Below are 21723 nucleotides of genomic sequence, written 5' to 3'. Positions count from 1 at the left end.
GGCTTTTTGCATTCAAAAACACAAACTGCCTGAAATGACACTTTATTTTTTTTAGTGAAACTGCAGTTTGCAGTGTAACGGAGGCCGTCTCAGGCGCTGCTTTGGTTTTGTGACTGTCCTTAAAACACTGTAGTATCACGTTCAACTTGTTGTTCTCTACTGAAACGGTGTCGTCAACAAAATTGTCAAACGGTTTTCGCAACGTTTTGCATGACCCAGTGAAAGAAACCTACTAGGATTTCCTGTTTCTGTTGGTGTAGGGCCCCACCTCGAACACCCCGAAGCAGGAGTCACTCTTCATATCCTCTTTTCTATCTTACCACATCCAGCAGCCTCACATTTGCATCATCCTCCTGCGCTGGGCATCGCTCGGACACATTCGGCCACCTGTAGTTGAAAAGGACTTCAATGAAAAACCAGTCATGAGGAATCCGCTGCTTACTGTGTGGCTCGTCATCACATTTTCAACAGCTGGTGAGTTTGTTTTAGCTCATTTCTGTTTAGAACTGTCTGTGCATCATTGAGATTATATGGTGTATCATTTATATTACATATAATGAGCTACTCTACACACATCAAGGCAGTTCTACACTCTTAAAAACGTGGTTCTTCAAGGGTTCTTTAGTAAAGTCAATGGTTTCCATAGAGCCATGAACATTCAAAAAAACATGATTATAGGTTCTTTGCATCATGAAACGTTCTTCGGATTGATGGAGAATGTGCTGTAGATGGTTCTATATAGAACACTTTTGAAAGGGGTCCCATATGACACCAAAAAAGGGTTCTTCTACTGTTACGATATCAAGCTTGACACTATAGAAGAACTACCATTCCTGTAACAGAAGAATAATAGAATAGAAGAACCCTTTTTGGTACTATGTGGAGCCCTTTTCAAAAAGGTTCTATTTAGAACCATCTATAGCATATCTTCCATCAATCTAAAGAACCCTTTCATGATGCAAAGAAACATTCTCTTTACCACAGAACCCTTGAAGAACCATCTTTTTAAGTGTGTAGCATTTCAAAATCAGTGCAGCTGAATTGCTGCCTTCATATTGTTGCTTTTTCAGATACTTTTTAAATACTTTTAGATACTTTTGTGACCTTAATCACTGAGAGAGCTTGTAGTAACCTATAAAACAGTGATTCTGGCCCTTTTTCCTCCAGGGCTTGGTGATGTTGTGTATCTCAGCAAGCAGAGGAATTCCTCTGTGGAGTTTTCCTGTGTGTCTACAAATGTGAACGCAAAGCCGTTTGCGTTTTCTCTGATGCGTGACTTGGTGAAACCTGAAAAAGTGCTGTATGTGCACTTTGGGAACAGCCCTTCCATTTTTAATGAGAAAGACAAGAACCGGATTGTTGTGCAGGATAATGCAAGCCGTCACCAAGTCACCGTGAACATCTCGCACCTGCTGGGGCGCCACACTGACCTGTACCGCTGTGTCTTCCACTATGATTTTGAGAAGTTTGAGGATTATCCTGGCAAGACAGAGTTTTTTCTCTACGTTGAAGACTTCAGTAAGTAATCCTGACTCTTTCTCTTGACAGTGGCACATTTGCGTTTATGGAGAGCATGATTCACTTCAGAAAGTGAGTGTTAACATAGTCTAAGGTTATTGATTTTGGACGAATAATCCACAAAAAAAAATCTTTAAAAATGCTGTGAAAAAGCGAGGTAGTAGCTTAAAAGAGAATTTTTATACCATGAACTAGAAATGTGTAATCAGAAATGTGTGTACTCTTAATCAGAGTATTTAAACTGTTAGTGTTCAAGTTTGGTCAAAGAAAAACAACAAAGGTTTTGTTCCAGCATCGATGACGTTATCGGTTATAATGTGAATTCAACAGTCCAGAACATTTCAAAAGATTTCCAACTATATCCTGTATATCTTTAAAACCAGAATTGAGTCACTAATCAGTTTAAACTCTGCTTAAAGTCAACAAAAGTAATGTTGCCATGATGTGATGTTATGTGAATGTGAATGTAATGTGACCTTCAATCATATGATGTAATGTGAATGTGAATATAATGTGACCTTCCTTGAGTGTTGACTGTAAACTGTAAAGGTAAAAAACAAAGGTATAAAGGTATCAAATTTAAGCTGTAAATTAAATTTTTTCAATGGTCAGAAATTTAAGTACTAAACTAAAACTTTGTGTCTAAACCCAATTTTTCACTTTCCGCTTAACTGAACATTTTCTGGAAGAGATTTTGAAGCTCACTGAAGGGTAAAGCAGAAAAAGGCCTTAATCCACTTCAGAGGTTTTAAACAAGCGACCACAGGCCTGTTATTTTGGTCAGCATGACCAGCACTATTTTTCCTACTTTGCTTGGTTGGTGGGTTAGTTGTGGTTGTGTTAGGTACACAGCACATGGATGTTTGTTTGCTTTTGACGGGTCTAACTTATCTACAGGCATTATGAAAACTTGCTAAGACAACATAGTTGATAATATAGGCTACAATTAATATTGCTGCTCAGATTTCAAAGTGCCATTTTGATATAAAAACGATCCATTTTTCAGTCCTAATCAACACTGTTTAGTGTTTCTGTTTATTACTTTTGGCAATAACTCTGTAGATGTAATATCACTTATTCTTTTGGAAATGATGTACATGTTTGAATCAAGTGAACTCAATGCAGCTCTTTCTTCAGTGCAGTATTACGTCGGCTCTCTGATTATTATATTTGTCCTCACATTAAGCTTCTTTATGGTCAGTCCACAGAGCATGATTCCTTCCTCTTTCTACAATGTGATGAGATATACATGAATAACTTTCTTTATTACTACAGACAGTAGTGTGGCTTGACTTCCTCCCAGATGGACGCTCTTACTGTTAGTGACAGACACTGTACAACTTTAAAGTGACCACTGTAAAAGCGCAAAAGGATTCACCAGCAGTTTTGGTTTCAGGAGTGCGAGAAGAAGTTAAATTTAAATTTCTTCTTTTTCTGACAGTTTTGCATGTTTTAAACATATTTCATGCCCTTTTACAATAACGTTTAGCCACAAATGGTGCTCGCCTTCTTATTCCTCCTAACATAACTAAAGAAATGGTCCATCAGTGTTCGTAGTGTTATTTCAAAAGGATTTTTATTAGGATAATTATTAGTTACTTACGCTCAGTTTGGTTGCAGATAAATGTGTAAAAATGATTCTGATATGCTGGTCTGGTACAATTTCACAGGTTTCTAATTTTAGTATAATAGAATAAACTTTATTATCCAAGGACTATACCTTAGATACACCTTACCTCAGATACAGCCATTTAAAACATGCAGTTTGCTAATGAGCTGTAACAAAAATTTGTTACATTCACATTAGTGAGATGCCAAAGAGTAAGAAAGCTGTGTGGCATTAATAATTCAGTTACAATAAAATTAATATCCAGAATTCATTTGGATATTACAGACTGAATCTTAAGATATGAGGTATAAGTTAACCATGAAATGAATGCAAGTAGATTATTACAGCATATTGTTTATAATTTGATAACTTTGTGTTCACTGAATTCTTCAAATAGTGAATAAAACATCTAAAAATACCTTTTGGGTTAATAGTTTGTACAACCCAGTTTCCAAAAAAGCTGGGACACCAATGTAAATAAAAACAGAATGCAATGATGCGCAAATCATTTAAACCCTATATTTCACTGGAAATAGTACAAAGACAACATATCACATGCCGCAACCGAGAAATTTTATTGTTTTTTGAAAAATTAATGCCCATTTTGAATTTGATGTCAGCAACACATTCCATAAAAGTTGGGACGGGGGCAACAAAACACTGATAAAGTTGTGTAAGGCTAAAAAAACACCTGAAGCTTAATTGGCAACAGGTCAGTAACATGATTGGGTATAAAAAGAGCATCTCAGAGAGGCTGAGTCTTTCAGAAGATGAGGAGGGGTTCACCACTCTGTGAAAGACTGCACAATCAAATAGAACAACAATTCAAGCATAACTAAATCTCTGTTCACCAGGCACAATGCCTAAAACCAATACTGGCTAGTGCTGACCTTCAGGCCCTCGGGCAGCACTGTGTTAAAAACAGACATGCTCTTTAATAAAGAAATGGAAGAGATGAAAGAAGCTTCATACACCACAAATACTTACATTAGGTGTTCCCAAAGTCAGTCCTGGGGACTCCACACTTCATCATCTTCTGAGTTAAACAACTAACTAATTAACAAACTACTCATCTGCAGGGTTTTAGGTGAGGAAAAATGTGTAGAGCAAAGGGTCCCTAAAACTGATTATGGGAACCATTAGTCAAACAAGTTCTGTGAGGCCAACAGCAACTATTATTACAATTATCTTTAACAATTATTAGACAGCAGACCTTCCTTCCTGTCGCCTTGCAGGGGGGAATAGAGCTGTCCTATATAAACACCAAGTTGTACATTTGGCACAAAGTTAACACAGGCAATATCTTAGTCTGCTGAAGCATGGTGGTGGCAGCATCACCTTTAATTCTGCTGAAACTCAAGTACAGAAGGACAAAGCAAAATACAGGCAAATATTTCAGTCTGCTTAAGACTTGGAGAAATTTGGAGAAAATTGGTTCCCAGCACTACAGCACAAGGCCAAAACTAGCCCGAGGTGGAGGCAGAAAAAGAAAGTAAAAGTTCCTGTGGCACACTGGCACAGTACCCCCACTACATAAACGGGAAGCAACACATTCCACTGTAGTTCTGTTGGAAACTCCTGAGGAGTTTTTGGACTTGCTTTTATTTTACAGCATTTTTGGTAGTCACAGAAGCAGCAACACTTACTTCACTGTGCTGTAAGTATCCTAGGTCTATTTGGGGGACCTTTAGTGACATCATACTATAAATTAGATAAATAAAACAATTATGATTGACACAAATGAACATAAATAGTATAAGGGTAGCCTTATTTTAAAGTGGTACCAAATTCCTAAAATATCAAGGATTCAGCAGATTTTTAAATCCATGTTTAAAAATAAATGGTGCAACAGAGCTCAGTTTAAATAAATCCTAGATGAACAAATCCTTGATTACCTCTACACTCAACTTAATGTGATCCTTGTTGGTGGAGCTCAGCCTGAAAGTTGTGTAGTGTTCGCTGGGCTACAGACTTTTCAATTTAGACTAATTACACTCAAAGCCAGTAAAACAGTGTTTTGTAATAATCCATAAATTAAATGCTTACACATACAGTGCCGTTCTGTGGGTATAGCGTATTCAGAATGTGGACTGTCAGTCAGTTACTTTTACATTGTGACCACTTTGTGTAGTTGTACCATTACATAAGTGAATGTACTTCTAATAAACAAATAAACAGGCCTAGATGAGAGAAAAGCAGAAGTTGGTTTGTTGAGACTGCAGACAGCTGTGGCTTTGGGTTTTTCTCTGTATCTTTTCAGGGGTGATTCTGAACTGTGGTGGACAGTTTGCCTGTATCAGTTTCTCTCTCTGTCCTTTCTCATTTATCTCCATCTCTTTATCTCTCTCAGTTCGAATGCACGGGTGCGCTGAACATTAGCTGGCATGCAACGTTATACTTTAGTATGTTGTTATAGGGAGATTTTTATGTATTTTCACTGTCCTAAGAAGGTTTTAATGAATGTTAACAGAAAAAGATTTTATTTTAAATCTTTTCTTTTTCTCTTCATGAAATCTTCACACAGTTTAAAGGGCTGCTGGCTTTTTCAGGTGGTGCTGCCGTGGTGGTGTAACAGGAAGGACAGATGGCATACACTGTTACTAAATCATTGCCCCATCATGAATTCTGAAAATTCTGAATATCAGGCAGTTGATCATACTCCACTTCGCACGTTGTGGTTATTTCTGTTCAAAACACCCACAAGCTCCATATTTCCCCAAGTATGTGTGAGAGGTATTAAGTACGTAAACTGCCCACACAGTACTGAGAATACTAACTGCACATTAAAGAACCTTTCTGGGAAATATGCAAATTAATCTCCCCATTTAAGAAGGCAGTAAGGCAAAATATGATAACAGCAGTGGAAAATGACACACTTTCAGTAACGGATAAGTGGAAGGTGTCACCTAGGATGAACATCAGTATTGACAAATACCAAGATCAGGGCCTTGCCACAGTGGAAGATGTAAAGAGTGGACTGGCCAGAGAGTCTTTCTGAATGAGGACAGCATGCTCTGAGACATTTATGCTTGACCTAGGAATGGAATAAAATATTTTATATACAGGATGCGACAGCCATCCGTCACAGGCGCTCCAAGAGAGTTAGCTGACATAACAGATTTAACAGTTAAGAGTTCTCCTCCTCCAAGCGTGTTGAGCTGTCCAATGGTGTTGTGTTATTGGCACTTTGCAAATACGTGATGGAGCTTCACGTGTTTCCTCACTTCAGAGGAAGCTAATTCTAGGCTTCACCCTCTCAGCTTGGTAGCATCATGTGATAGTGTGAGACCTAACAAGCAGGTGGAACTGGACACGACTAAATTGGGGGAAAACTGGGAAAAATAAAGCCTAAATATATTTATCTCTGCTGTTGGAATGAAACCTCATATCTCCAAAATAGTAACTTTACAGGGGGAGGAAAAAACATACTTTACCTTTAATGTAAGTCAGTGGAACCAGACTTATTTCCAAGTCATTTTGGGTCATTTCTGTCAGTCCATTCATCGTGAAATTTTATGTCACAAACTGAAAAACACCAAAAATGGAGATACAACGATTTGTTCTGACAGCAGTAATATATATGCATTACAGACTATGGCAGGGGTCATATCTCAAATTTTAAGAGCCATTTTGTCTTTCAACAAAAATCTACCACCTTAGGAGCCTCAACATTTTATGTACATTTTACCATCTTGGCTGTAAATATGTCTCAGTCTGTGCTAATGTACTACTATAGAGTAAAAAATTGAATATAAACAAAAGAGCAGACTTTGCTCTGCTTTAAGCTTTAGCTCAGCTATAGCTGCTTTTCTCGTATCTCTGGCAGGAAAATGTTCTGCAAAAGTAGAACAATTTCTTATTAAATGTCTTTCAACGTTCGTCTTTTTACAAGGCTGAAGTCGCTTCTTATTCACCAGCTTCTTGTTCGCATTTTCCCGTTCCACCTTAAATGGTGCAGCAGTTACATTTTGGCGCCTCAAGCACTATTTAAAGTGACCGGGAAAATTCATGCAAGAAGCTGCCGAACGAGAAACGAACTTCAGCCTCATGACGTTTAAGTGTTTGACAGTTTCTCGTTGCAGATTAAACATATCAGGAAACCAGCCGGAGTGCTTATAAACGCAAACAAGTCCATTCATCTCTAAATTATCAATGTTTGTCTTAAATCTTTCTCTTTGCTGTTTCATCAGCTACTAGCTAGGCAAGATTATCTTGTCTGCGTTGCTATGGTGACCAGTCTGCACGCCAGCCTTCAGGGTTAAAGGGTGAATTAGCAGTTCTACATTAACTCCAGTGTTTAAGACCATTTATTGTTAAAACTATGGTAGAACAATTAGCAGAGCTTCATTTTGCTGCAAAACAGGATTATTTTATTTTTACCTAAAAATCTAACTCTGCTGTGGAGCTGCGACAGGGCAGTAAAAGGGCCACATGTTGCCGACCCCTGGCGAATTTAATATCCTTTAATATCCTGTATGTCATCCTGTATGTCCACTCCTGGCCTGAATAGCTGAGTTAAGCCATTGTCAAAGGCTCTACACAAATATCTGATGAAATATGGTCAAATGAAATAGTGAGCATATTAACTGCATGTAAACACCTTTAGTTATTGTAACCTTTTCCTTCGTTGCAGTTCCTGAGGAGTGCACTTGCTACAGTTACGAGCCGTTGCTCTACGCTCTATCAGCTGCAGCAGTGCTGTTGTTCCTGTGTTTGCTGATCCTCGCTGGAGTCTACTGCGTGAGTATCATTGCAGTCTGTCTTAAGTGCGTATCACTGCAGTCTGTAGTGCGTATCATTGTTGTCTGTAGAGCGTATCACTGCAGTCCGTCTTTACTGCATGCAAATCACTGCAGTCTGTCTGTAGTATGTATCACTGTAGTCTGTCTGTAGTGCATATTACTGTGGTCTGTCTACTGCATGAGTATCACTCAAGTCTGTCTGTAGTATGTGAGTATTACTTCAGTCTGTCTGTAGTATGTGAGTATCACTTCAGTCTGTCTGTAGTGTGAGTATCACTTTAGTCTGTCTGTAGTGCGTGAGTATCACTTCAGTCTGTCTGTAGTGTATCACTTCAGTCTGTCTGTAGTGTATGAGTATCACTTCAGTCTGTCTGTAGTGCGTGAGTATCACTTCAGTCTGTCTGTAGTGCGTGAGTATCACTTCAGTCTGTCTGTAGTGCGTGAGTTCTGGTAAGTGGGTTACAGTGGGTAGAAAACCCAACAGTGTGAGGAACTTCACCTAAACTTCTTCAAAATGGTTTGTTTTTACTTCTGTTTGTCCACAGCTGGTCAGTATGACTACTTCACACTTAAAAAGATGGTCCTTCAAGGTTTCTTCAGTAAAGAAATTGGTTGTACATAGAACCATGAACACTCAAAGAACCCTTTGCTTGATTAAATGATTCTTTGTATTGTGAAAGGGTTCTTCAGATTGATGTGTATATAGCACCAAAAAGGGGTCTTCTATTGTAACAAGCCTGACATCATAACAATAGAAGAACCCTTTTCAAAAAGGTTCTATATAAAACCATCTACAGCACATTCTTCAACAATCTGAAGAACCACTTCATTAATAGGCATTTAGGCATGGAAAAGGTTCTTTGAATGGTAATGCTTCTATATAGAACCATTTTATTTACTAAAGAACCCTTGACAAACCATCATTTTTATGTGTTGGTTAAATGGGGCCATTTGAAAGCCTAAAAGTAAAAATCAGTGCTTTTATAGCTTACGTTTCTCAAATTGTGTGTGTCCAGTTAGATATTTTTCCCTGCACTCTGCTTTGCAATAAAATCATTTAAACATGCAGTAAATGAAAATATTGTTTCCTGACACTTTTTAATAATTCAATATTTTTAAAGCAAGCAGACAACATGATTGTACTGGGATGTATGCAACCATGTTTACCATGTATATGTATAAGACATATATATGTCTGAGCACAGTGTGTGACTTTATTGAGCTCTCTACTAAAACGAGCTACTTATTGGGGTCTTTTTCTCAGAAGAAACATCTGAGCAGCAGGAGAGACTCCAGGGTCTTTTGTCTTTCCGTCTGATCTCATTGTTGTCCAGGAAAAACTACAGAGATATTAAGGAGATCTTTTGTGCTCTTTTCTAAAAGACTGGGAGGGAAGCAGACAGTCATATTTTGGTAGAATGACCCGTTTTCAGTTCTTATTTCAGTCTGAATCTGTTGTTAATGCTCAGTTAGATACTGAGACAGCAGGACAGGCTGAATGAGTGAAATCTCACCACAGGAAATCATGTTTATGTGATTTAGCTACATGCAGGGTGTGTTCACACATCTGGTTAGATTTGAAGAGGCTGCTGGTTTATTTACACCTTCTGAGACATGATGTGTGAACCCCACCCTAACGTTGTCTTCTTCTCTCTTGCTGTCAGAAGAGGCCACCCAGCCAGCCGAAACCACAGGCAGTTCCCATCTACGAGGAGATGACTGGGGTGAGAACAGCGAACGGAAAAGCAGGCAGCTGTCATTTCAGCACATATCTGAACGAGCAGGAGGAAACCGAGACATCTGAATACATCAGGCCCCGCAAAGAAAACCCCTACGACCCCTTGCCTGGGTTTGACCCCTACAGCCTATAATATCATTGTTTTTTAATAACAGTGTATTACAACTGTGGTATCTAAAAACATGGTGCACAGAACATCTCTGAAGTCCTTCTGGAGCTGGATTAGTTTTACCTGGGGAGGTTCTGTAAGAGATTACCAGTATGAATCTGCAGTGTGTGCCATTTGTAGAGTTTTACAGTAACAACTGTGGAGCGTATGGTTTTCTGTAATTAGATCAGTAATAGTAGTCATGTTCCAATCCACCTCACGCTAATGGACTAACAAAAACTGATCACAGATGTGGCCTCGCAGCATATTATTGTTATTGGGTATGTAACAGCGTCATCTTTGGGAATCTGGAGGAACACAGAGACTTTATCCAAACCAAATGACCAGTTAAGTGCCACACATTACATTATACAGCCTCCACTGGGAAATCTAACCCTGTTCCAGTAGTGCTTTAGGCTTTTCATGTTACAGGGTTGAAGTGGCCCAGATCTGAATTTTTGCCTAAATATGAAACAGATCCTTTTAGTGTTGTGTGAACACAAAATCTGAATATTTTAAAATCAGATTGGAGACATTTTCATATTTGCTCCTTGATCAGATGCGTATCTACATGGCTTTGCAACTGTAATGAGAAGAGTCGGACTGGAAGAGTCAGATCAAATTCTTTTCTCATCTGTGCATGCTTAGGTCACTGTGGTCATCAGTAAAGCAGAACGTTCTCGGGATCTGAGAAATTGAGCAATACAGCCTGTAATGTAAATGCAGCCTTAGCAGCCACAAAACAGCATGTACTGTATACAGGAACTGTAGTAATGCATTAATATGAATATATGCTGTGAAGTGTAAGTCAGGTCAAATTTCTGGGTCCTTTATGGGAAACAGGTAAACTCACTGTAGCACTGATATAATAAAAAGAAAGATTCTTTCGAATATTACAGAAAAAAACCTTTTGGAAAAAATGGAAACAAAAAAAAAAATCAATTTTTTTCTGTTGCATTAAAACAGATTTATATTCTGTAATGTATATAGAAAAAAGTAAATCATTTTTTAAAAATTGTCTTTTTAAATGCATGTAAACTGTAGAAAAGCAGCTCTCTTGGATTTTGTAGTTAGTCATATTGTCTCAAGGCCATTCTGGTTTCTTATGATTGCTATAATCTACTTTAAACTTCTTGTTACTTGTAACAGTTTAGAATATTATGTATTGTCTGCCTGTAGCACATTTTGACGTGAAAAATGAAAAATGCAATGCAAATAAAGTTATTTTTAACGTGTTCATGTCTTGTGCACGGAATGAAACATACTAATACTGGCTCTTTTACAGGCACCTAATTACTACTAAGATCAAAATGGGAAATTTAAGTGCAACACCAGCTACCTTAACTAAACAGGGCAGAACACAGGACACAGGTCTGTCCATCTCACACAGGACAGACCTACACAGTCGAGACAAATTAATGAAAGACAGTAAACTGATGTCACCATTTGCAGGACCCGTTTATTTAAAACTTTGGAAAAGATGGAACAATCAAACTTTGTGACGAGTGTTGCGGTGCTGTGGAGCTGCACACAATAAACCTTCACACAATCCTCTGCTGGTTTCTGCTAACAGCTCTTTAACTAGTAGTACGCTGGGAGGCAACTGAAACATGCAGGTGGTCTTGGATACACCCAAGACAGCTAAGACTTCTGGGAACTGTAGTCTTTTTCAGCTCATAGTTGTACCACTTCTAAGGAAAATCATTTAAAGGCTGCAAAAAAATCTGATTTTCACATTTTCCGCTCTTACCTTAAACGTAGTCGACCAGCCAAGACATGTTTGGTGTCCGAAGTTCTTTAGTTCTACCACTGAAGCTACGAGGCTAATGTAGCTAACAAGGAATGTTACGCTAATACTTCACAGTTAGCACTGAACAAACTTTTAAAATATGCTTTTTAATGTTGTACAAAGAACAGTAAATCAAAGTGTCAGAAACCACATAAGCAACACTGAGATTTTTAACAACTTGATGCAGTCTGAGGGACATGAGTGCTAATCCATGCTAATTGATTTGGCATAAGATCCCATTACTTGTTAGCGAAATCAGACTCGTAGCTCCAGGGCTAAAACTAAAGAAGCAAACTTCAGACACCCAGCATGTCTTGGCTAATTGACTACATTTGGGGTAAAAGAGGGAAATTGGGAAATTTTCTTTCCTGTCAAGCTTTATCTTGAAATAGAGAAGTTAACTGCTGTCACTGCAGATCTACAGATTATTTAAAAAGCAACACCAGGTCATGTAATGCTTTATAGATCAGTGAATCTATGACATGATTTCCTTTAACTTTTCTCCTTCAGTTTGGTCATTAATGCTTTAACTATAGACAGGATGAGATGAAATAACCCCAAAAAAATAGTGCTATTTGCTGCATCTCTGGCCTGTCGCTTAGCTTATCCAGGAAACAAGTTTGTTCCCTTTTTTCTGTAGATTTACAGATACAAATAAATAGCCTTTTATACACATGATCATATTTACAATTTGTTCATTTTCGTCATAGTTTTGCAACACTTCCTCTCAACACACATCCTCATGCTTCTCACCCAAAACAGGATGTTATGTAATGTTGTCATAGAGGTGTAACATATGTGAACATCATCAATTTTTCAAAACCTCTGGTTAGATAAATGGCTAAGATGTAAACAGTCATTCAGAGTGGTTTGGTGTGAAATGCTCCGTTCTAGAGAAATTTACTGAGTCAGATGCTAAATAGATAAAAATACACTGCCTGATGTCTGAGACATTGTTTAGGGCCTAAAAAGTATTTTACACTCCACTGATGGTGGAGGGATGCATGCAGGGTGTTGTGTGGCAAAAACAGTCCCCAAAGAAAATGTTTGTTTTCAGATTTATCACCGTTTCCCCATATAAAACTCAGAAGACACATGAAGGTTCACTGGTGATTTTGGATAGTAAATAAAATGTCTGTATCTGTGTTGTAGTCATGGTGACCCCTGGTTCCTATCACCACCACTGTAAAGAAATCTGAACCATTTAACACCAAACCACTCTAAATCTCTCTGTTTACACCTCAGTGAATAAATTATGCATACATTTTTAAAAATTGGTGGAGTTCCCTTTTAATACTTGGATAGAAACTGGGCATCAGTTAACTTTTAAAATAGAATGCAAATCACAATTTTCTGTTCTCAGTTAAGTGAGAGAGGGACTGAGTGGGTGAATGAGAGATGGAGTGTGTTTGTGTTGGCAGGCAGGAATGACTTGAGCACATAAACTGGTGCAGTGAGGGTTAAAGCGATAGTTCAGCCAAAACTTCAACTAAGACAGAATCAAATTCCCCTCTTACCCCAACCCAACACGTTTGGTGTCTAAAGTTTTATTCTTTATAAAGTTCTGCACTGGAGCTGTGAAGGTAGCTAACAAGCACTGAAAGCATGTGTCCCACCAATTAGCACTGTGCTAACAGCATGTCAAATATCATTATTTGCCTCAAAGCATGTGGAGATGTTCAGAATCTCTAATAGACTTGATTATGTGGTTTCTGACACTGTATGACTCACTGCTATCTATAAACACGGACTATATTGAGGCTGCAGGATACAACACTTTAGTGAGGTTTTGCGGGTACAACACTTTCTCGATACGTTGTTTTATTGCTTTCTTAATTAAAATGATAGAAGAATAGCAACGGTTTGAAGTGCTTTGTAAAGGATCTGTTTTAATAAATCTGCCATTTCTGTAATTGCAGTACTATTGTAATTTGTGGTCTGTATTGTTGTTGTCGGCTCTTGAAAGACTCATATCAGTCGACCACTACTGGAATCACTAATTGTGGCATAATTGGACTATTTCAGAAACATTTTAAGACAGATTTTAATCTGATTAGACTAAAATCCACTAAAAAGTCCTGGACTTAAACCAAAGTTTTCTCCTGATCATCAGAAACAGATAGAAACGGTGAATCTGCATTGTTCTCGGAGTAATCTTCAGTATCTCTAATAGATTTGATTGTGTGGTTTCTGACACTGTATGACTCCATGTTATCTAAAAAAACACTGTGTGTGTGTGTGTGTGTGTGTGTGGCAGCAGCTGCTTTAAAAGCATGATTTTTGTCTGTATTAGCGTGTATTGTGTCTAAACAGTATGTAAAGTAGCTCCAGTGCTAAAACTAAAGAAGCAAATTTCAGACACCAAAACTGTGCTGGCTGAGGAAAGTGAGGGGATTTATTTAAATGTGAGTTTTGGCTATTTATTTGGCTGAAATAGTTTGGTAAAACTATCGCTTTAATGACGCTGGGTGATCACCGGGGCTTGAGCAGCAGGCGGTACATAGTGAAACCCAACACAGCAAAGACAGCTGCCCCCAGACTGACTCTCAACCACACTGAGGAACTCTTCAGATCCACCTGAGACATGTGCCTAAGAGGAGAGAGAGAGAGAGAGAGAGAGAGAGAGAGAGAGAGAGAGAGAGAGAGAGAGAGAGAGAGGGAGGGAGTTTCAGTTTGGCAGATTTATGTGTGATATTATTAGGTAAACACAAATTTTATACATAAATAAACAAAGATAATAATAAACGGGGATGCAAAGCATGCAAATAAATTATAATGTTAACGTAAATTCACTTATTTCCTGTCAGAATGTTTTAAATACGTCGGAAACTCAACTTCAATACCAGCAATCAGACGTTCAGTATCAAAACTCAAAATATGCTAAACGAATACAAGAAGTAGCTCTTTGGACTCTATCATGCCAAAACATTGCAGCTCTGACACAGTAAAACATCATAAAATGAAGCTGAAATTAAAAAGGCACTTACGCAAACAGGAACACAAGGAGAACAAAAGGCATTAATATGAACACATGCACTGATAATAATGAACAAGAAAATAACATTGTAGAAAAATGGAGAAGATTAAGGAAAATGAAGATGTGGTCGAGTTGTGACGTTACGAAGTGATATGGGATGACATAATGCTCAGATGATTAATGATAAGCCACAAATAAGGAAAAGAAAGATGAAATTCCAGAAGACAGAGCAGGGGAAGACCGTTTTGCATGACCACACAGAAAATGCATGCGGAAAAATGTCCGCTTCTGATCATGGGAGAATTATTATTATTGTCTGAGCGGCTGAAGGATCACATGTTGCAGGCTGTGGCCGAGTAATCATGAGGAAGAATGGAGAAGTTTAGACTGGATGCTAAAAAACAGAAGCCAAACAGAGATAAATAAGCCTGAGGAAACTGAGAAAACACTGAGAAACCACTGAAATGGTTTACGTTAGGCTTCTTGCAGTAGGAGTGCTGCTCGGAACAGATTTTTCCGGACAAATCCTACTCCTGCTCACCTTGGTCTTCCAAAATCTTTGGAAATACGACCTTTGATTACTTCCGGAGTTAATGTCTAAAACTCCTCCAGAATTACATCTTAATAAAGTTTGTAATGATATCTAGAGTTTCAACTTAATGCAATAGTTTCTTCGCTGTTAACAAGTGATTAACGCTTACACCTCAAAAATGGACAGAAGTACAGACACAATTCTGCTACGGCAAATAATGAAGAGTTTTAAAGAGAGGTGATGTTTGAAGAACCTCTTAGTCATGTATTTTGCATAGTTAACTGTTAGTTCATAAGCTCCCTTGATTTGTTCACTGCATTAACCTTTGATTTTTCATCCAACTCTTTCTTATTTAGTTTTAAACTGCACAACACCGACTTCACGATTCACATTACTGTCTGTAACAGCATCTAAGCCCACTAACCTAATCTGCAAACTCTGGAACTGAATGGAACTCGATGTCATGACCAACACTGAAACAAGCCAGTCATGCAGTATGACAAGCAAAATAAGGCAAGTCAAAGCTGTCAGGAACCAGATAAACTCAACACGCTTCCACCATGATGCTCAGGAAAGACTGAAGCCCAGAAAACAAAGGCTGGTCCAAACTCCTGAACTACAATCAGCTCTACTGTACTAAACTTTACACATATAAGCAGACATAAACAGCTATAAATATAAATAAGCATCAACAAGCATTAACAAGCTTGCAATGTCTTATTTAGTCAGTCATACTGCATGACTGAGTTGTTTCAAGGGACCCAGAGTCCGTCATCTTGACATTCAGTTCCAGTCTAAAGCAGATGTTATGCTGAAATATTGCGATTGTTGTTCATCTTTAACAGCTGGTGGTTTATGTAAAACTGTTAATGGGCTTAGTGTAGAAATCACAGATACCATTACAAACAGTAATATGAATGGTTTCTTTCAAGATAAATAAAAACAAAGAAGAAGGGTACCATCAGTTCTGGAGTTCCCCAGGGCTCCATTTTAGGGCCTATACTGTTTTAACATATATATGCTCCTATTGGGATACATCTTGTTTAACCTGAAGTTTAGGTTATTAGGTTGTTTTAGGCTGTTTTATTTGGTCCACACAAATGAATTAAAAACAGCTTTTCCAGCTAAAAGCAATCGCATGAAGTGCAATCAAAGAAAAATGTAAAAAGGGGTCACACTTTACCAGACTTGAAAAAGTCATGCTTCATGCTTTATTTTGTCTCATGTCTTCACTGGCTTCCTGTCCAGTTTAGGATATAATACAAAGTTTTATTATTTGTTTTTAAAGCTATGAATGGCAAACCAGCCCCCTCTAATACAGCAGATATGCCTAATACTGCTCCAAGATCCTCTCAGTCACTCAGTCACAGTAATCAGTGGATGGAAAATCTGTTGCAGGACTTTGTACAACACTTGTTTTTTAATGTGCAATGTAAATAAACTGAAATTGAAACTAAATGAACAAAGAAGAACTTGTGAACCGAGATGAAAAAGCGACTAAAGCTGAGTAAAAGGAAGGCTAATGCATGAATAATGATGAACCCAGTTATTAACAGATGAAGTACAAGCCATTCAAAGAAGAACCAGAAAGGTGAAGGCCATGCTGGGATGAGGGATGGACGGATGGATATGGATAAAGTGATGAAACTCAGACAGATAGAGGAGAAACCTGCTGGAGATGGCCGTGTAGAGTTTGGCTTTGACCGTGTGAAGAAGTTCTGAGTTGAGGAAGTTCTGACAGAGGCAGAAGGTGCACCTGTTACAGGTACACATACAGCGCAGACGAGCATGACTGGCGAAAGAGAAACAAAACACACACAGACACATACACTGTCAGACCATAGCTTCTCGCTGAAGAGGCTTCCACAGGAACTCTACAGTGAACATCTACAAGTATCAGAGACTGAATCTACAGATCTGCAGATACGATTAGCCAGTTTGAGAGACAACAGCCACAAAATGTCAAGCCCACAGTGAAGCACTGTTCTCTGTAGACGAGCACAAGTCTTTATGTATTTCTAATCGTAGGCATTATGGCCAGGGGTTGAAATCTGTCTTAGACAAAGAGCAGTGAGCTGTCCCGTACTGCCAACTGATTGGGTGAGGCTATAAATAGTTGTAGAATTACAGCAAGGTGGACATAATACCAAGCACAAGCATTGAATCTAACAGCCCCACATCACTCACCACAGCATGACCTACATTACATTTCTAAAGTTCATAGAAGTACAACACAGAGCTGAGCAACATGACGTATTTATCGCTACTGTGATCAATTACGTCTCAATATGTCAATTCTGAGCACACTTTGAAATCAGTACTTCAAAAACTGGAATTAGTGCTGCACAGTGTGTAAAACGTTGAGTAACAATCTTTTTTTTTTTTAACAGTGCTTTGTTTTTCCAAGTGGCACTGGTTCTTTTTTTGTCCATTCTAACTGATCAGATGTCAGAAAAAAAGAAATATCATGATGCATATCATGTATCGTGAACATTTCTTGAAGTATGATGATATATTTTTGTCATATTGCGCACCCCAAAACAACATGTCTCATGGTTACATATTTACTCACACACCTAAAACCCCAAAGAACAAAGCCAGTGCGACAGAGACAAGGAAAAACCTTGCAGTAGACTGACAGATACGACTGACCAATGAAGAGATGCCAGGCTCACAGTTCAGCACTATCCTCTGTTAATGGTTTGAAATCATACACTGCACGATGTAGGCAATGAGACTGTTTAGGCTGGCTTTACATTGGGAAACTTTCATTCAACTTTAGTTGCTCGAAACATGCAAGAAACTAAATTGCACTTGAGCTGCATAGTGTCCTGCAGCTCACTTGAAACTTAGCCACAACAGTCACAAGCGTCTCTTCACAAACTTCATAAAACAAGTTTGACGAAACAGCCAATCACGTGATGACATCAAACAACATAGTTTCACTTGATTTTCACCAGACGGTTTCTTGGATGTAGAAGACTTGGAAAAGAAGACTCCCCCCAGACGACTGACTTGAGGTTGGTAGTTTTTCAGTTTTCTGATCCTTGACAACAAACACAAGCTCCTCACAGCTAACGCTACTGTAACCAGATGTGTTCAGAGTTCACAGCTGTTTAAATGATTGCTGGTGCCAGAGTTCATGCTTCTTTATTAGCTTGCTGTTATTGTGACTTACATAGATAATTAATTTGTCTCTCGCTATTTCCACAAAGCTCAGATTCATTTGGAAGCCAAAGGTTAAAAATGATTTTTAATATAAAATTATGAAAGAAAAATAATATAGATATAGAAAAGAATAACTAGTGAAGAACTGGAATGAACAACAAAGAAATGAACAACAAAGAAACCTTCACCCCAGTGAAGCCAGCCTAAGATAAACAGCTATGGAGTGTTCCACCCTGCCGAATGGTGTTTTGGGCTGTCAGTAGTTTCAGAATTACTACAGGCCAGACAACCTGAGTCTAAACTACATCAGTGCAAACACAGAATCACACTGAAACAGTCCTACATTCTGTATTGCTGATGAGGGAGACGTTACTCATTTAAACAGTATAAACCACAGCACATTGACGGTAAGTAGGGCTGAAAGATCTTTTTTATATCGAAATCGCAATTTAAGTGTGCAATTTTCAAATCACAAGAGCTGCATTTTTTTTTTCAATTATAGCCTACAGTATCAAAACTGTCTTAACTTAAGTAGGGAAATTTAACCTTATAACACAGAGCTTTTGAACTGCCTGTAGATGAGTTAGATTAATCAGAGGCAAAAAAAACTCCATGTGTTGTGACATCACAACCACAATTTACTGGCTGTCCAGTAGTTCAGGGGTGAATCCTTAATCTCGAAAAAGTGGATATTCTGGTTTTCTTGGCAATAAAAAAGCCTGAATCTTAATTTATAGAACATAAGAAAAATTGCAATTAGATATTTTCCCCAAATCGTTCAGCTCTAGATATAGAAAGGGGTGACAAATTAGAGGAAAAACCAGCACTTTAAGTGTCTTAAACTATATTAGGTGTTGGGCCACCATGAGCCACCAAATCAGTTTCAATGTGTACTGGAAGGATGAAATTTGCTGTAGGGGTCAAGGATTCATGTTGTCTGTGCAGCTACACATGCACTCGCCCACTTGTGGGGAATATGATGAATGATAACTCATCTGACCAGATCACTCGTTACAATGATCTTGAGTCTCAGTGGGTGATTCGTCTTTTGTAATGAGGAGTTTACACACTGCAGCCCTATCATAATACTCCTCTCTATGTAGCTGTAGACGGACTATTTATGCTGGTCTGATTACGTTCTACATCGACATTCTCATACATATTGCACTATTGCACACACTGAATGTGCACTTTCAACTTTAATTTCAAACTTATGTCTTTCCCATAGATCTAAACACAGAGATCACTTTAGTTTTTTCCAGTTTTTTTTCCTACTGAAACAATAGCCAGTGGTCTTTGCGACTGAAGCTCCTCATTAATAATAAACCCTCTTTCAAAGTCACACATTCTCCTGGCTGGCTTACCACATCATTAGACCACAGTTAGTTGCTGAAAAAGTTTCCTTGGAAACTTTGCAGTAAACATCTCTCATGTTGATGTTGATGATGTGAAAGTCAAGCTATGTTGGGCATTATGGTTATGGTGTGAAAGCAAGCCCTTCACCTCTGTCTAAGGTGTGAGTTGTCTGTTGATATTGATCTGGCTCAGATAAGGAGCTGTACATTTTTTTACTCTGTCAAGTGGGTGGGTGAGGCTATCGGTCGTTGAAGAATTACAGTTCGGCAGGGTCTAATTAACAATAGAGAAAATACGGAGTCTGAAGGCTGAATACTTCTACATCTCCATTCAGTGGTATATTTATAAACAGTGCGGATGTTCTGCTCTTTAGGCCTCGATAATAAAGGCTGTAAAGAAATAAAGCTGACCTTGGATCAATGAGCTTAATCAGGATGCATCTGGAAACAGTTTTAGCTTTCTAGTTATTAAGAAAGCGACACTATCACACAGCAAACGGAAACCCACAAAACCCTGACCAACCTGACCAGCTGCCCGCAGAGGAACTGAATCCAGACAGGTCGTAGAGGTGAAACATGAGTGAGTGAATCTGTCTGTGTGCGTCATGGTTATTTTTCAATGATGTAAGGAAAAAAACCTGCTAAAGTTTAGGTTTTCGGATATATTTATCTTTAACAACACTCTCAAGCTAACATGGTCACTAACATTGGTAGAATTATTTACATGTGATATTTTTTCCTCTAACAAACCTGACTATGCTTTAATTATGGTTAGTTTTTGTAAATCGACAGAGAAAACATGATCATTTTGATTAAACGTATTAAAAAGCTAAGTGTCACCAAACCACTGATGGACTGCATACGTATAAATGTGTGTGTCACTCACGGGTATGTGGCCATGGTGGCGAGTTTGATGAAGACGTCCTTGCTAGGGGTGCCGGCGGTGTTGCAGGTGAAGCTCTGTGGAGGGGGCAGCCTGTACGTCCTGCAGAAGTCCAGTGGACTTGGGCTGAACTGCTGTCGAACCTCTGGCAGGTCTGCTTTCGCGGCAACCAGCATGCACGGAACCCTGCTGTCCACAAAGTACTGCTGCAGAACCGAGAACAACACAAACCAGGAGTAAATTATCTAACTTTTTAGGGACAGTTGCTGACAGTAATATGTGGTCTCATATCTTGTGATTCAATTAAATAAATATCCTTTTTTTTCATTTTTTTTAAATAGAGATAAAAAAAAATCAGTGCATTTACTTAAAATATGTATGAATAATAATAATAATAATAATAATAATAATAATAATGTCTATTATATCTATAATAATTATACTTCTCTTAATATACCAAAATTTAAGAGCATATTCTTATATTTATGTTTAAACAATACGTAAATTGTTCTGATTCACTTTCAAAAAAGGATGAAAAATCGGTATGTCTAAACTATGTAACAAGTAAATAAATAATACTTATTTATAATAACTATATAAGTGTTGTATACTCATTTTAAATATAATATAGTATGTTCTTTATAATAAAACTTAAATATAATAAATAATAACAAATAATCAGGTTTTCCACATCAGAAGGTCAAAAAAACCAAACATTTACTATGGCTATAATGCACCAAAATCAAATTGCATACACAAATAAAACATAAATAATACTTACTTATAATAAATATGTAAGTGTTTTATATATAATATAGTATCTTAAATATAATAAAATAAATATAAAAAATTTTTATATATATATATATATATATATATATATATATATATATATATATATATATATATATATATATACACACTATGAAAATGATGCAACAAAAAAAAACTTTCATTCACAAATTATAGAACTGACAGAACTCAAGTGAATGCTGTATCTAGCGAATGTTCAACACACCTTAAATATCTGAGCGCAGTACTCAAATGAGCAGGGGTTACTGACATCATAAATCAGGCACACAACGTCACAAGACAGATCTGACTCAGACAGGAAGTCAAAATCTGGGAAGACTTCATGGAGCTGTGCGGAAATACATAAAACACAATAAACATTTCATTACAGTCTTTAACCCTTTAAGCTCTAAGGCCTTGTTCAGACTGACAGTCCAAATCTGATTTTTGGCGTCTCCAGACTGTGTTGATT

At 37.9% G+C, this 21723-nt stretch overlaps 2 protein-coding genes across 4 annotated transcripts in view; one reads left to right on the top strand and one right to left on the bottom strand.

Moving 5' to 3' along the window:
• Positions 1–285: 285 nt before the first annotated feature.
• cd7al (cd7 antigen-like) lies at positions 286–10681 on the top strand. 2 transcript variants are annotated; one of them, XM_036571419.1, is made up of 4 exons: positions 286–474; positions 1168–1518; positions 7761–7867; positions 9537–10681. In XM_036571419.1, the coding sequence occupies exons 1-4, from the start codon at positions 423–425 to the stop codon at positions 9738–9740; spliced, it is 714 nt and encodes a 237-aa protein (XP_036427312.1). In that variant the 5' UTR covers positions 286–422; the 3' UTR covers positions 9741–10681. The 2 variants fall into 2 exon arrangements, with proteins under 2 accessions (XP_036427312.1, XP_036427311.1); XM_036571418.1 differs by having other exon boundaries at positions 9534–10681.
• Positions 10682–12760: 2079 nt separating this feature from the next.
• The window catches only part of rhot1b (ras homolog family member T1), a 35560-nt gene continuing 26597 nt past the window's right edge, over positions 12761–21723 (bottom strand). Inside the window, exons 17-20 of one of the 2 annotated variants that reach the window (XM_036571416.1) lie at positions 21478–21600; positions 20463–20665; positions 16723–16845; positions 12761–14134 (exon numbers count right to left, since the gene is read on the bottom strand). In XM_036571416.1, coding sequence (XP_036427309.1) covers positions 14017–14134; positions 16723–16845; positions 20463–20665; positions 21478–21600 — 567 coding nt within the window. In that variant the 3' untranslated portion in view covers positions 12761–14016. The remainder of the gene's footprint in view (positions 14135–16722; positions 16846–20462; positions 20666–21477; positions 21601–21723) is intronic. The other variant, XM_036571417.1, reaches the window with a different exon arrangement.

This window comes from Colossoma macropomum, unplaced genomic scaffold (genome assembly GCF_904425465.1).
Source record: "Colossoma macropomum unplaced genomic scaffold, Colossoma_macropomum, whole genome shotgun sequence".
NCBI lineage: Eukaryota > Metazoa > Chordata > Actinopteri > Characiformes > Serrasalmidae > Colossoma > Colossoma macropomum.
The sequence above is the reverse complement of the archived record's forward strand: the minus strand, read 5'-3'. Positions and strand labels throughout refer to the sequence as shown.